The sequence below is a fragment of the Pholcus phalangioides genome, unplaced genomic scaffold (genome assembly GCF_987345545.1).
Source record: "Pholcus phalangioides strain wild (caught in Gottingen) unplaced genomic scaffold, Ppha-v1.0 ptg000008l_1, whole genome shotgun sequence".
Classification (NCBI taxonomy): Eukaryota; Metazoa; Arthropoda; class Arachnida; order Araneae; family Pholcidae; genus Pholcus; species Pholcus phalangioides.
Genome location: NW_028301601.1, coordinates 41,832,252 through 41,846,729, shown reverse-complemented (window position 1 = coordinate 41,846,729; position 14,478 = coordinate 41,832,252). Strand labels below are relative to the sequence as shown.

The 14,478-nt window shown below is 40.2% G+C and overlaps 1 protein-coding gene across 1 annotated transcript in view; it reads right to left on the bottom strand.

Annotated features, from left to right (window-relative positions):
- Positions 1 to 14,478, bottom strand: part of mGluR (metabotropic Glutamate Receptor) — a 375,829-nt gene that overhangs the window by 98,062 nt on the left and 263,289 nt on the right. Inside the window, exon 5 of the mRNA XM_089234664.1 lies at positions 13,596 to 13,797. Coding sequence (XP_089090790.1) covers positions 13,596 to 13,797 — 202 coding nt within the window. The remainder of the gene's footprint in view (positions 1 to 13,595; positions 13,798 to 14,478) is intronic.

The window sequence follows — 14,478 nt, the reverse complement described above, 5'->3', positions numbered from 1 at the left end:
TATAGTTCATTGGACCTGAATTTGTACATGTATCCTGTTTTTCATGTTCTATTTTCAGATTTGGACCTATGAAAAAAACCCTTCCAACAGAAGACAAGATGAGAAAAGTTGGTGTTGCAGATATTGGCTGATGGTTGGGAACAGAGTACAGTGATGAAGGCGGATGGTTTGGGATGTTTTCCTTGGCCTCTTGCGGGCGATCCGCCCGGGCTCCCTGGCGGGGGGTTTCCGGGGACTTTGGGGACGTGATAGCCGTGAGTCAGGGGCGATGGGGGCCTCGGCGGGGGTGGGTCCTGTGGCTTATGGGCCGGGGATGCCTGCCCGTGGTTTGGTGTTAGTGTTTGTAGTCCTTTGCGGGGATCGGAGGTCGGCTCGTGGTCTTGGTGGCTAGCGGGGCTTTTTCTTTTTTTCAGCATGGCCCACCCGCAAGGTAGCCTGCTTATATCCCACAAGGTACAGAGCGGGGGCCATGTTTGGTGGACGAACTAAGCCTCGAAAAAGTGGAAGAATGACTTTAGGGGAACGCGAAGAGACCTTTTTGAAAATGAGATATCTCTGTCTGTCTCTCTCTGACACACACACGCACACGCACGCACCGCTCGTCAATGAGAATTCCCAAATCGGTGACCCTAGCTGCATTCAACTCGTAAGAGAACCGTGGGTTGTTCGAACCAAAAAGAGCAACCATGCACTTATCAACGCTAAACGTCATGCTCCATTCATTTACCCATGCAGCCATCCTGTTTAAGTTGGTCTGCATCAACTCCCTATCGCTTTGGTTCCCGATTACCCCCATTATCTTCATGTCATCTGCGAATTCGCTAACAATCCCATCGATACCCTGATCGGCAAGTTTATCGACAAAAAAGTGAAAAAGGTATGGGGCCAAGAACACTTCCTTGAGGAACTCCACTTGTGACGCCTGTCCAACCAGAGAATTCCCCGTTCGCCATAACTCGTTGAGACCTATCTCTTAACCACAATTCTATCCAATTCAGCAAAGTTGCCCCCAATCCCAGTCTCATGTAAACTCGTCAAGAGTTTACCATGTTGGACCCGATCGAATGTCTTCTGGAAATCAAGGTAAACAGCATCTACATTTTTGCTCTTACCCAAAGTCTTAGTCACGTGATCATAGAAGCAAAAGAGGTTAGTTCCCCTAACTGACTTCCCCTTCCTGAACCCATGCTGATTATTCTAGTCTATCCACTTCACAAACTGCCTTTTGATGATAATTTCCAAAATTTTCGAGATGGAGCTCGTCAAACTCACTGGACTGTAATTGGACACCGGTTCTCTACTACCCTTCTTAAATATCGGAACAATATTAGCAAGTTTCCAATGCTTTGGGACGATACCCTCAGCAACACTGCTCCTATATATCTGTGCGACTGGCCCTAGCAATTCATTAGCACATTCCCTGAGGACTCTCGGATAGATATCATGCGGTCCTGATGCCTTGCTTGCACATACATTTGTTTAGAAAATTCAGGACCTCCACATCTTCCACTTGAATGTCGTGGTATTACCCCATACAACACCCGTATATTGAACGTCATTATCTCCATTAAAAACCGACGCGAAAAGTCATTGAAAGCACTACACATGTCTACATTGCTCTCTAACCTAGACCCTCCTATCAAGAGGGGGCCAACTGTGCCCTTACATCCATTATTGACATATCAAAAAAATGATTTTGGGTCAGAAACAATGTTATCTGCCAACCTAGATTCAACTTCTTTTTTAAATCCCTTATCGCTTTCTTCAACACTCTTCTTTTATCAGTAAACAATGATAGGTCACCTCGTCCACTTTTATACTCTCTGAATGCTCTTTTATTTTCAAGATATTCGAAGCCAACTTGCGAAACAAATGTGGGGTGAAGCGATTCGAGCATAATCGAATTCCAAGCAATACCGTAAAGAACTGTACACCGTACAAACTGAAGCTTGGATCTGATCCAGATCTAAGCAATATTCGAGTTTTTGGAAACAGTGCGTACGTGCTAACTCCTGCAGCTCTCAGAAAGAAACTGGATGAAAGATCGAAGAAAATTATCTTCGTCGGATACTCTTCAATGGGATACGGACTCATGGATATAGAGACGAAACGTATCATAGTCTCAAGAAATTTAAAATTCAATGAAGAAAAGAAGGACGTCATCATGACAACATAGATGACCCGATTGATGATGCAACCGTGAAAGATAATTTCTCTTCTCAGGACAGTGATGGCGATCCAACGAAGAAGGAAAGTGACGAAAACGGCCATACCACACCAGAACGAAGGAGATCCGAAAAAGAAACGAAACAGCTGATCCGGTATCCTGATCCTGAAACCTATATGGCAATGGTTGCCTGTCAAGAAACTCTTGACTACAACGATATTCAATCGCTTTTGAAAGAGGAACAGCGACCCTAGAAGCAAGCCATGGACGAAGAGATGAAATACATGATCAAGAACGACGTGTAGACTCGGGAGGGAATTCCTAGAGGAAAGCAGGCAATCTCATGCAAGTGGGTCTGCAGAAAGAAACGCGATGGCAAGCACAAAGCTCGGCTTGTAGTTCGCGGCTTCATGCAGAAAGGACTGGATTACAACGAAACACATTCACCAGTCATCGATATCTCGGCTTTGTGACTTGCACTCGTAGTGACACTTCAAGAGAATTTGCAAGTGTTTGTGTTAGATGTGTGTGAAAGCCGCGTTCTTGAACGGCGACTTAAATGAAGTGATCTACATAGATCAACCTCGGAGATATGACGACGAGAGTTGCCGGACGTGCAAGCTGAAGAAAAGTCTCTACAAATTGAAACAGAGCCCACGCCAATGATATCAGAAATTTGTCAACTTCGTGGTCAAAGTAGGTTTCATTCAATGTATTTCTGAACCGTGTATTTTTATGCGAAATTTTAATGATGCTAAGAGAATTATCATTGCTTTGTATGTAGATGATTTGTTAATTACCGGCTCAGATGATAAGGAGCTTAAAATAATTATTGATATGTTGTCTAAAGACTTCGAAATGTCAAAATACGAATTAGCAACAGAATTCTTAGGTATTCATATTGAGTTCTATTCTGATTGTTTATATCTTGAGGGGCCGTTCAAGTATAAGCAAGCAAATTTTTGGCCATTTTTGACCCTCCCCCCCCGTCAGCAAAAGTAAGCAAAACTCCAACCTCCTTCCTCCCCCCCCCCCATCAGCAAAATTTCGTCATCACTGCCCCCTACCTCCTAACGCATATTGGTGGGATCAGAAACGCACGCGAGAGGGGGGGGGGGGCATAGGGGACTCGTGCGCCTTCCTTCCCCAGACGAAAAAAAATTATTTTCTAATGCAAAAAAGTATTTAAAAGAACATTTAAATTTCGAAAGAAAACACCTTTATATGTTATTATATAATCGATTTTTTTTAATTTCAGTGCCATTTGAAGGGTAAGAACTCAAAATTTATCTTTAAAAACTCATTGCGACCCACCCTTTAAGCCATATATGGTAAACCCTTGACCCACTGACCAAATGTGGCCCTAAAGTTTATCTGATATGGCTTGCCCCCCCTCAAACCTAGTTTTGTAAAAATGAAATAAGCGGCACATTTACAAATCGCTTAAATGACCAGTGGCGAAATTCCAGAGCATTTAATTGGCCCGTGGCACATTTTCAGATCACTGAGGTAGGTCTCAGTGATCACTTTCTTTCACATTCAAAGATCACCTATGTAACCCGTGACACAGTTGCAGAACACTTGGTGGCACATTTAGAGATCCCTCGAGTGGTATGTGGCACAGTTTAAGAACACTTAAGCGGCTCCCAGTACGGTTCTACATATCTCTCAAGTTACCCGCGGAAGATTTAGATGGCTTTTTTTTCTCAGCCAGAGATATCAAGGAAACAGTTATTTTCCGGATATTATGCTGAGGTGAGCTCGGAAAGAAAAGTCATCACGTCTCCGCCGGGACTCGAACCCAGGCCCTCTTGCATACCGGGCAAGCATGCTGTTTCCTTGATATCTCTGGCTGAGAAAAAAAGCCATCTAAATCTCTCTAAAACCGTCCCACCCGGGGGCCATTTCCTGAAGTTAAGAGAGGCTACTAATGCCTCTACTTCAGCGCCTCACGACACAGTGCGTGAAATTAGGAAGGCAGATTCATGTGTCTCCAGTGGTGTAGATGGTAGCATGCTTGCCCGGTATGCAAGAGGGCCTGGGTTCGAGTCCCGGCGGAGACGTGATGACTTTTCTTTCCGAGCTCACCTCAGCATAATATCCGGAAAATAACTGTTTCCTTGTTACCCGCGGAGCATTCGCAGATTACTTAAGTGATCCGTGGCATAATTAAGAATCACTTGAGTGATGCGTGGCACAGTTCCAGAGCACTTAAGCGGCCCGGAAACATTTCCAGAGCACTTGAAGGATCCGTGAAAATAAAGAAAAATTTAGAGATCATTAAAGTGGCTCTGTAGGCAGGGCGGTCTTAGGGCAGTGCGACCGGTGCAATTGCACCGGGCGTTAAATGAGAAGAGGTGCTGAAACGCGTTAGATATACATGACTAGAGAGATATCTTGAAGATACGTGTTTGAAAAAATAACTGTAAAATATACATGAAAAATAACTGAGAAGAGAACAATAGAGGAATCGCCCTCGGTCTCACAATTTTTCTACCACCGAGAGCAAAAGTGTTTTCCTGTGTTGTGAGGAGTATTACAGGAATTGAAGGTGTCTTCTGATGTGGGAAAGATTTTGAGCCAGAGGCCTTTCATACCTCTTTCTTCCCGACTTGCATTACTTTTATTAAAAACGCACAATCGAATAGCCAATGCAGTACAGTATTTCGTAAAAACAATATTGAATAAATATTTGAAAAAAAAACGAATGAACTAGAACTTAATTTTTGCTGACCCCATTTTAAATAGGGATCCTGTACTTGGGCCTCGTTCCTACTTGTCACACGAGGAAAAAAAAATGTGCTCTCACGAGAAAACCCATGCACTTTGGAGCCCCCGATCACTGGCCAGATTCTATTAGTTCAACCAGGGGCAGCTCGGTGGCACTGGGTGTGTCAGCGTCAAATCTGAGGTGAAAGGGCAAAAAAAAAGTTTGGAGGGGCGTCAAGTCCGAGGTGAAAGGGCAAAAAAAAAGTTTGGAGGGGCGTCAAGTCCGAGGTAAAATGGGAAAATTATTTCTGCCCGCTCTAGGAGGAGTGCCAAGGGCAAAAAAAAAATTCGACATGTTATGACATAAAATATCGCTGTTCCTTTGAACGCATCAAAACGAAGCGATTGAAACAAACGTTTTTTTTTAATTGGAGAGGTCGGCAAAAATAGGCCCCGCTAAGGTAGAGCCTGGGGGTTTTGTCTCGAGCTGCCCCTGAGTGCATCGTATATGTGTGTGAACCGTACAGATTGAGTGGTCTTTCGTTGTCATTAAAAGGACATGTAGAAAGAACAGTTGTAACTAACAGTAACTTCAGTTGGAAGTTACAATTAGCTGAGCAAATTCGAAACAATAGAACCATAGATCGAACTACTTTTTAGAACAGCTCGCTCTGTACAAATCTCCCAAACACCAATCATCTCGGTAAGTTTGATAAATTTTGCAACATTTATCACTTTTACCGGTGATTATGCATAATCCTTTTAGACCTTGTATGCACAAATGTGTTGGTTGCTTCTTTTCACTTTACATATTCTTTTTTTAACCTCAGGGATGTTCAGCCTAAACTTCAAGAATTGTGCGTTATCATTGAGATTAAAGCCGAAGTCCCTGAGGTTAAAAAAAAATCTACAGGGAGTCTTCTGTAGATTTCGTTTTAAGAGATAACTTTTCTTCTGCAGAGATGTCGTCTTAACGCATGGGCACAACCGGGCGCGGCCCGGAAGCCTCAAGAGTAGAAGGGCCTCACGAAAATGAGATCTAGTTAAAATTTTCTAGAATTTACTAGGTAGGGCCTCAGAAAACCCACTTGGCCCGGGGGCGCCCCATGATGCTCTTAAGACGGCCGTGCCCCTTCCCAGGGCCGTAGTGAGGGCCTTTCTCAGAGGCAGTCTTTTCTTTGAGTCTCCTTCAAATGGTTATGCTCAGAAAAAGGAGTTACAAGCGCCCCCCCCCCCAATTCGGCTTGGGGAACCTCCCAAGTTTCAGAGCCCGGTGCTTTAGCTGGTTTTTGCTTGCCCCTTCTGTTTCTTAGTACTGGGTCTGAAAGGGATAATCAAGTTCACATGAGTTTTATAAATGTGAAAGAAATAGTGCGAAAATGTCACTTTAATTTAACCACCTTTATTATCATCTTAGCTCGTACGTGATGCGTGCACTACACGAATTTTAACATAAAATTCAATTAAAATAAGTACGACGAAGATAGATCCTTTGTGTGATGAGTATCCTACATGAATGTGTGACGTTTTGCTTTTTTAATGTTTTTAAATCTCTTAATTAAATCAAACAAGTTGGTTTTTTATGCTTGTTTACAAGTTAAATAGTAATCCCATTCTCTAGAAGAAGCTTTTTTTCCGACTTCTTCGTCCCTTAATATCCAACTAAGAGTGGGGTGCGATGGGGACGATCACCACACCAAGAATCTGATAATATGGTAGAATGAATCTGTCCCGTATTTTTTTTTTTCGCGTAAACCATCCCAAGATGGACTCTTTGGGCGGTCAATGGTCATACGGGACAGTAACGACTAGCCAAAATTTGCGCGTCTGACACATCGCTCTGGATTCGCGCTTGGGGGGGGGGAGAGGGGCGCTGGCTACTGTTTTTGCACCGGGCGCCACCAGGTCTAAGACCGGCCCTGTCTGTAGGGCAGGGTTTTCCAACGGGAAAGCCCGCGCGGAAACCTTGATGGTAACGAGGCTATTCCGCGGAACCCTTAACAAATTTTGAATATTTCTTCTATATACAGGGTGTCCTAAAAGTCCGCATTCGCTCTGCGAAACAAGAATCCTCACTTGCAGTAGATAAAAGTGTGAAAAAATATATATATTTGTGAGTTACACATAGTGTGACCATATGATCCACATTTTACGGGGCAGAATTATTTCTGATAATATTCAGTTATTTCATCGTTTTAATAAAAATGTTAATTTTGTCAAGCTTTCTAAAAAACTCACTTTGAATTTTTGAATCGTGAATTCGTTATTTTAACATGAGCTATGGATCAATGGAAATGTCCGGGTTTTTTTTTTTCGTATGGTCATCCTAGTTATGCACATAACTTTAGGATAACGAAAAACATGTCCTTTTTTATCTTTTTTTCCCCTCCACATTCATTTTTCTCATTTTCAATAAACTAATTAGGCCGTTACTTATACAGTTCACAGCCGATTCCGAACGGCTTTTTTGTTTCTCACCGAGAGGGGTTTGAATACCAAACGTTTGGTGTGCAGATTTTCTTCAATAGCAATATGCTGTTTGATCATCATGGCGCTGTTTTCGCAATAGTTCCTTGTATCAGAAAAAGCACTGTGAAGGACAAAAGAGGGTATTGAACACATGACATCTCTGAGCATCTTGTGGCACAGTTCACGAGTATCTTATCGACCTGGGCTACTATATTTCACTGCTATGTAATTAGTATTCCACAAATACCCACGGTTTTTTAATCTTGACAACTAGTACACACTATCACTGATTTCTCGTTAAGTATTCACATTAAAATTCACGAAATGCAAGAAACTGCCAAAAGAACAAGAAACTAGTAAAAAAAAATAGATGAAATCAAGACCGGAACTGGGGAGGGGACAACTGCCTCGGGCGCCAAACTTTAGAGGGACGGCAAATATCAGTGAAGAACAAAAATACCGTTATAAAATCATCAGAATTTAAGTGGAGAGGGTGACAAAATCATATTTGCCCCTCCTCATAAAAATCGTAGTCACTACTTTGGATGAAATTGTCGTTAACGATATATAATATTGATAACAAAATACAGAACAAGAGGAAAGAATTACTACTCACTGTACTAGGTCATGGGTTGAGTGTGAATTTTGGCATACACCATTCTCATCCGAAATGTGGAACGAGTGGTCAAAGTAAGAGAAAGGGTGAGTATAACCCCCCCCCCCCTGCCCCGGTCGTCCAGGGTGACAAACCAGCACCAGCTATAGTGAATATGAACCAAAACTGTTTATTCTTAAGCTTCAAACAAGTTGAGCTGAGGCTTCAAACAAATGAGAACACAACGAAACCACAGCCAAATCGCTGGATCACTTCCCTTGTGATAAAAGAGAGCGCAAACTGATATCGTGGCCTCAGAGGAGCGAAAAATTCCAACTTGAGCAAAAACACGAAAGTGAAAGGACGGTCAGTTTTTAGCAATTGACCATTTTGTTTTCCTGGAGCATGCTAAATGTTTGCTTGTCATGGGATGTTACATGACCAACACTGATTAGACATTGAGAGCGGTTATGTGTTATTACTAGGGGTGGGAATATTGACATTTTCGGTGAACTCACTCACATACAATGATGGTCACTCGTGGGAAATTTCCCTTACGCTTTTCTTTCAATATTAAACAAAAGAATAATTGAAAGAAAAAAAACGCATGTCAATGCCTTTCTCGAGACCTTCTTCCGAGAATGATCATTTCTACACATTGAATCGATGTAATTATTGTGAATTACAAAAATGTATCACTATAATTGTTTTTCATTGCATATTGTAACCTCAAAAGCCCTAAACTTTGATAGAATAATTGACTGATTATGACATGAATGTCGCTCTCCACTTGTTAATACAAGATATACGGAAGACTGGATGTTGTGAAGATATTTATTATTTGAGATGTTAATTTTTTAAGTTAAATATCTTCACAACATCCAGTCTTCCGTATATCTTGTATTAACAAGTGGAGAGCGACATTCATGTCATATATATAGCCATCTGGTGGCTCGTCGTCCATTGCACGGTTCCGTTCGACATATATACGCTCTAGTGAAGGAAAATCTCTATCTCCTCTGTAGCTTAGTGGTCAGAGCACTCGTCCGGCAATCGAGGGACCCGGGTTCGACTAACGGTAGAGGCAGAGATGAGTTTTTTCCTTCCTTAATTTTTTTTTTTTTTTTTTTTTTTTTAACATCTCAAATAATAAATATCTTCACAACATCCAGGTTTCCGTATATCTTGAATTGACTGATTGTTGACAGAGGTACGGTATCAGAGACCGCAACCAGATGCTTGGTCAGCCGGGGCAAACACGCATTAAGAGGGTCCCCTTTTAATGTTGGGGAGAAGTTAAAGAGTGAAATTTTCGCCTCCTGTGGTCCGGCGCCCGGGTCACCAGAACCCCCAAGTTCCTGTCTGGTTACAGTCCTACTGAGAATAGTTTAAAAAAAAAAACACCCCCTTTAAAGCACTGAATAGGCAATCAGCAATGTCGACAGCTTACCGCGACGCCCTTGACAAAGGTTGGTGATGTCCCTGATACTTTGAAAACACTGATATCCAGTATTTCGGTTCTTCTCTTTTAGATAACTTTTAGAGAGTTGGACTCGATGTACAAGTGTTATCTGCTTTGCTTACATATGGAAAACAAAACTTTTTAAAAAAAAGTGAAAAGTTACGTTTTTTTTTTCAAGTCTTCAGAGCAATATAAGAAGAATACTCAGGATTTAGGCAACGGTGATGAAATGTGAATTAGTTATTTGAGTAATTTATAATATTGTTTTGAAAAATTTAATATTCTGGCTAATTTTTCTCAAGAATTACTATTATATAACAAACAAAATGCCATTGAAACCATTGAATTTTTGTGATATTTTCTATGGGATGGTCTGTGGGATGGGGGGGTCATTCTGTAAGAAGTTTCAATTGTACGATTTTCACCCTTATACGACGTTTTGACGTGGCCTCTTGAACATTGTGTAAACGAGGTTCCATTTATGGTAACGAATCTGTAGCATGGGAGAATATAACCTCAGGCAAGTTAGAAAGTAAAGCTTTTTCTTTTTCTCTGTCTTAGGATTGCTATTTAGGATTTGATAGTCAGAAAAGTGATAAGAACCTGACGTCATGAATCTAAATTGGCTATTCTAAGGAAGAGAGGCAGGCTGGTGGGGGCACAGAATGCAAAGGAACAATTTAATACTTCCGAATCTTTGAAGGAAGACCCTCTAAAAATCCTCATGTAGGTCTTGAGAGTTTTGGGAATACCAATTCCCAGGAAGTCATCTTGACTGTTGTTGTCTGAAGGACTTGTGTGCGAGAATAGGAAGAAAGAAAGAAAGGAGCTAACAAGAATATTTTTTGTCTTCTACTGGTCGATTATCCAATATTTTCTCTAAATTATTTTAGAGTACCCGTTCTTAATATAAATAAAAATAAAAAATTGCTTCAGGTGAAACAGTAACAAGAAAATTTTTCAAGCAACCAGGGTTCCGGGATTTTGGGGTTCCGTCCGTTTTGGTTCCGCGGAACCCCACAGAAGCTCTCATGGAACCCGCGGAACACCGGTTGGAAAACCCTGCTGCAGGGGACTTATCAATAGGTAGAATGTTAGTTCAGGTGCCCAATAACTATCGAAAGATTTTTTCCAATTTTGGCGCTCCGAATAAGATGCCATTAAGAATATTTCATATCTTCATAAAGGGTGGTTGATTACATAAGCATCATCCAAGCCCCCCTTCCCCCCTTGTCATCAAAAGTCAGCAAATCGGAAACCTCCCTTGATGCTGACGTAATACTTGAATGACCCTGATCAGAAATCCTATATTTTAAGGTCGTTACAGAAATTTAATATGAATGAATGTAAACCTAGAGCTGTTCCAATGGAACCGAAATCAACATCTGCTAATATTATGAGTGGGAATTTGTTCGAAGGACCGTACAGGGAGCTCATAGGTTCTCTGTTGTACCTGGCTCACGTTACTTGACCCGATATTCTGTTTGCTGTCAATTGTTTGAGTCAGCTCCAAGAGCATCCAACTGACGTTGCCTTTAGTGCCTTGAAAAGGGTCCTTAGATATTTAAAGGCAACGGTTGACATGAAAATGAAATATAAACGAAATGATTCCCCTGTTTCGAAATTGTCTGTGTATGTCGATGCAGATTGGGGAGCAAATCCCAATGATAGAAAATCAGTCTCAGGTAATATTATTATGATAAATGACTGTCCTATATCATGGTCGTGCAAGAAACAAAACTGTATTGCTTTGTCTTCTACCGAAGCAGAAGTTATTGCTATGGTAAAAGCAATTCAAGATATTTTGTGGTTTAAGAACGTATCTTCTGAAATAATTAATGTTGAAAATTTTGTTGTATATGAAGATAATCAATCTTGCATTAAATGTGTTACAAATGAGAATAGTCATGGTAGGCTAAAGCACTTGGACACTAAGCTCAAGTTTTTACGTGATGTTATCAAAGAAAATAATATTCAAATTGAATATGTTTGTACTAAAGTGCAAATTGCTGATATGCTCACGAAAGCATTGCCAAATTTGTATTGTGTGAACTTATGCATTTGTGTTGTCTGAAAATAAGCGATTAAGGGCGGGTGTTAGAAATGTAATCGCACTAGTTTATATGTTATATATGTATGTGTATAGATGACACTGCATGTCCATGAACCGGTCGTTTCTAGTTATTTGCTAGATGTGTGTGTCCTCTCTTGTAAATAGTCTTCTTCCTGACATCGACTCGATCGCACCTCTCTCTTTAACAGCATCAATATCACAAAGAAAATATAATATGACAAAGCAACTGAAACGATTCGTTTGGATAAAAGAAAAGCAAAGATTAAACTTCGAAACGGAGTCAGACAGGGTGTACTATCTCACCAAAACTCTTTACCGCTGTTTTAGAAGAAGTATTCAGAAAACAAAACTGGACTAGGATAAAAAAGGAATTAAAATAAATGGAGAATTTCAAAACCATTTGCGTTTTGCAGACGACATTGTTGTTATCAGCAGTAATCCAGACGAACTAGAAGAAATGATACAAGAACTGGCGAAGGCAAGTATTCAGGTGGGCTTGAAAATGAATATGCAAAAGACTAAAATTATTTTCAACCCCTTTGCGTTGAAGAGGACAATCTTGCTCAACAACACAGAGATAGAAGAAGTAGAAAGCTATGTATACCTGGGACAAGAAATTACCATGGACAACGGAATCATTACTGAAATTAACAGAAGGATCAGGATTGGATGGAGCACTTTTGGCAATTTGGATGGGGTTTTGTGGGGGTCCTTTTTGGTCCCAACTTGATTGGAATCACACGATAACCAATTTACATTCTGAATGTCGAAAATTTTGACCAGATCTCATTGTCATGAGTATCTTTTTGCACTTGAGATCTCCGGGTCGTGTTCTAGTGGGCGCCATCCCTGACTACATGAATAGTCCTTACATGAGAAGGATAATGCACCAGACTTGTGGCCTCATGTTTTGAATATATATATTTTTTACATTATAAAATTGGTGAATGATGAAAATTCTCTCATTTTTATGATATTTACGTACCGAAAAAATTATTTCAAAATTGACTCTTAAATTGAAGAAATAATTTCAAACTAATTAAATGACTTCAATTATTTTGGCCCTTTGATTAACCGGGTTCCCATTGAACTAATTTATTATTTCTTTAAAAAAAAATTGTTGAAAAAAGGAAGAAAAATCGTCAATTAGACTGAAAAAGAAATTCAAGTAATATTATCGCTGAAAAAATCATTTATATAGTATAAATCTCTTTTTTTAGAAGAAGAAAGACGACGTAGAGACGAGGGATTCGTTCCGTTTTTGCCTGTAGGGTTGATTTGAGTTTAGACGCATGATTTTGAGTTCGCGATTGAACGCTTGAATGGCTAGTTCCAGCCCACACTCCTAACCGTACACTTTTTTTCGCCTTTACACGCACACTCTTGAAGGCGGTTCTGGAGTTGTTTACAGCTATCGCACGCGCAAAAGCGTATGTATAAGTGGGGGGAGGCCTTAAGTGTGCGTACCCAACAGTCTGAATGCGTATATATAGTATTGTATCTGATTTTTTGGTGCTTCCATCTATATTTGAGAAAATTGAGGAAAATGTAACAATTGGATATTTGTACTGTCGTAAGCATTGTTGGGGTTCTAACCCCCCCCCCTCTCAAGCCGAGATTATATTGTTATTTTGCAGGAAAAAACAAGTAACCCCCCCCCCCCTTGAGAAAATTCTGCGTACGCCTATGGTTGTAAGGCCTGTTGCTTTCTGTGGTTAGACTTTTTAACAGGTAATTCCTTCTCCTACAAGTTAATGAATTAGTTGCCATTGCTCAACTTCGTTATTAGCGCGAAAGAGGGAAAAACGGGTATACCAGATGTCTTGTACACACGTTCAGGTTCACTTGAGCGAGTATACCTGAGCATGTGCAGCGGCTTTAGAGGTCAGCAAGTCTGCACACATCACAATGGGCCTGCCCACAAGAGAACCATTCCCGACAGAGATGATCCTGACCTTTAGTTAAGGCCCTGCCTCTACGTACATACAGCCAATACCCCACTAGTGTAGTGTTGATGGAACTTGGTCAGTAGTTTAATTACAAGGCATTTCTATGACTTGTAAATTTTTCTACTCAAAATGAAAAATACAACAATAATAAAATGTTAAAATTCTTCTACCTTTTCCACTGCCTTGATTGAAAGAAGTTGCACACGTTGTGCTACTGGTTGGAGCTCTCTTGTACGTCGCACTGTTCATGGTGAGTTTACGCACATTCTTGTCCGGATGGAGTAATATTATGTAAACTTTCGGAGAGAATAAGCAAAACAGTGTGACGTATGCACTGAGTGAAGTTGAAATGCATAAAGTAGTTATTTGCACCTGTAATCATGAAAATAAGAAGCAAATGAAACGTTGACCAAAACAGTTGAATTCAAATGGATTCTTTAAAGAGGACAACACTATATTCAAACAAATGTAAACCTTTATATAAATACGTTATATGTGTTACACAGGCGAAGTATGACATAGTTTCGACATGATTATGAATGTGGCACTCTATAGGATGAATTAGTTTTAGACAAAGTACAAAATACTGGTTTCTCATCAATTGCAGGTATGATTAATGTAAATTAATATTGCCTGAGTCATTAAACGGTGCCAAGCTGGCTAGAACCAAATTTCATCCCAAAATATTGTCACTGAGATTCCACACCTCAAGTGAATATTTATTATGGGGGTCCCCTATTTTTTAATATGGGGAAAATTGTGCTCTACTGGAAAAATCAGTAAAAATATTATTTAACCATTTATTTATTTCAAATTTGGTACACGCATTTTTGATTGTATATGTCAACCTGTGTCAGTGCGAAAGATTACATATCTAAAACGCTTGATTTTTTGAAAATTTTCAAAATCATTTTCAACAACTTTCGCGCATTATAAAATAGCATGACATCAAAAAATTGATCCAAAATGAAGAAAACTGTTAAATTCATAAAACAATGAAGATTGAGATGTCATGGACACAATCTAATTTAAAATTGAATTTTAAATTTTAAA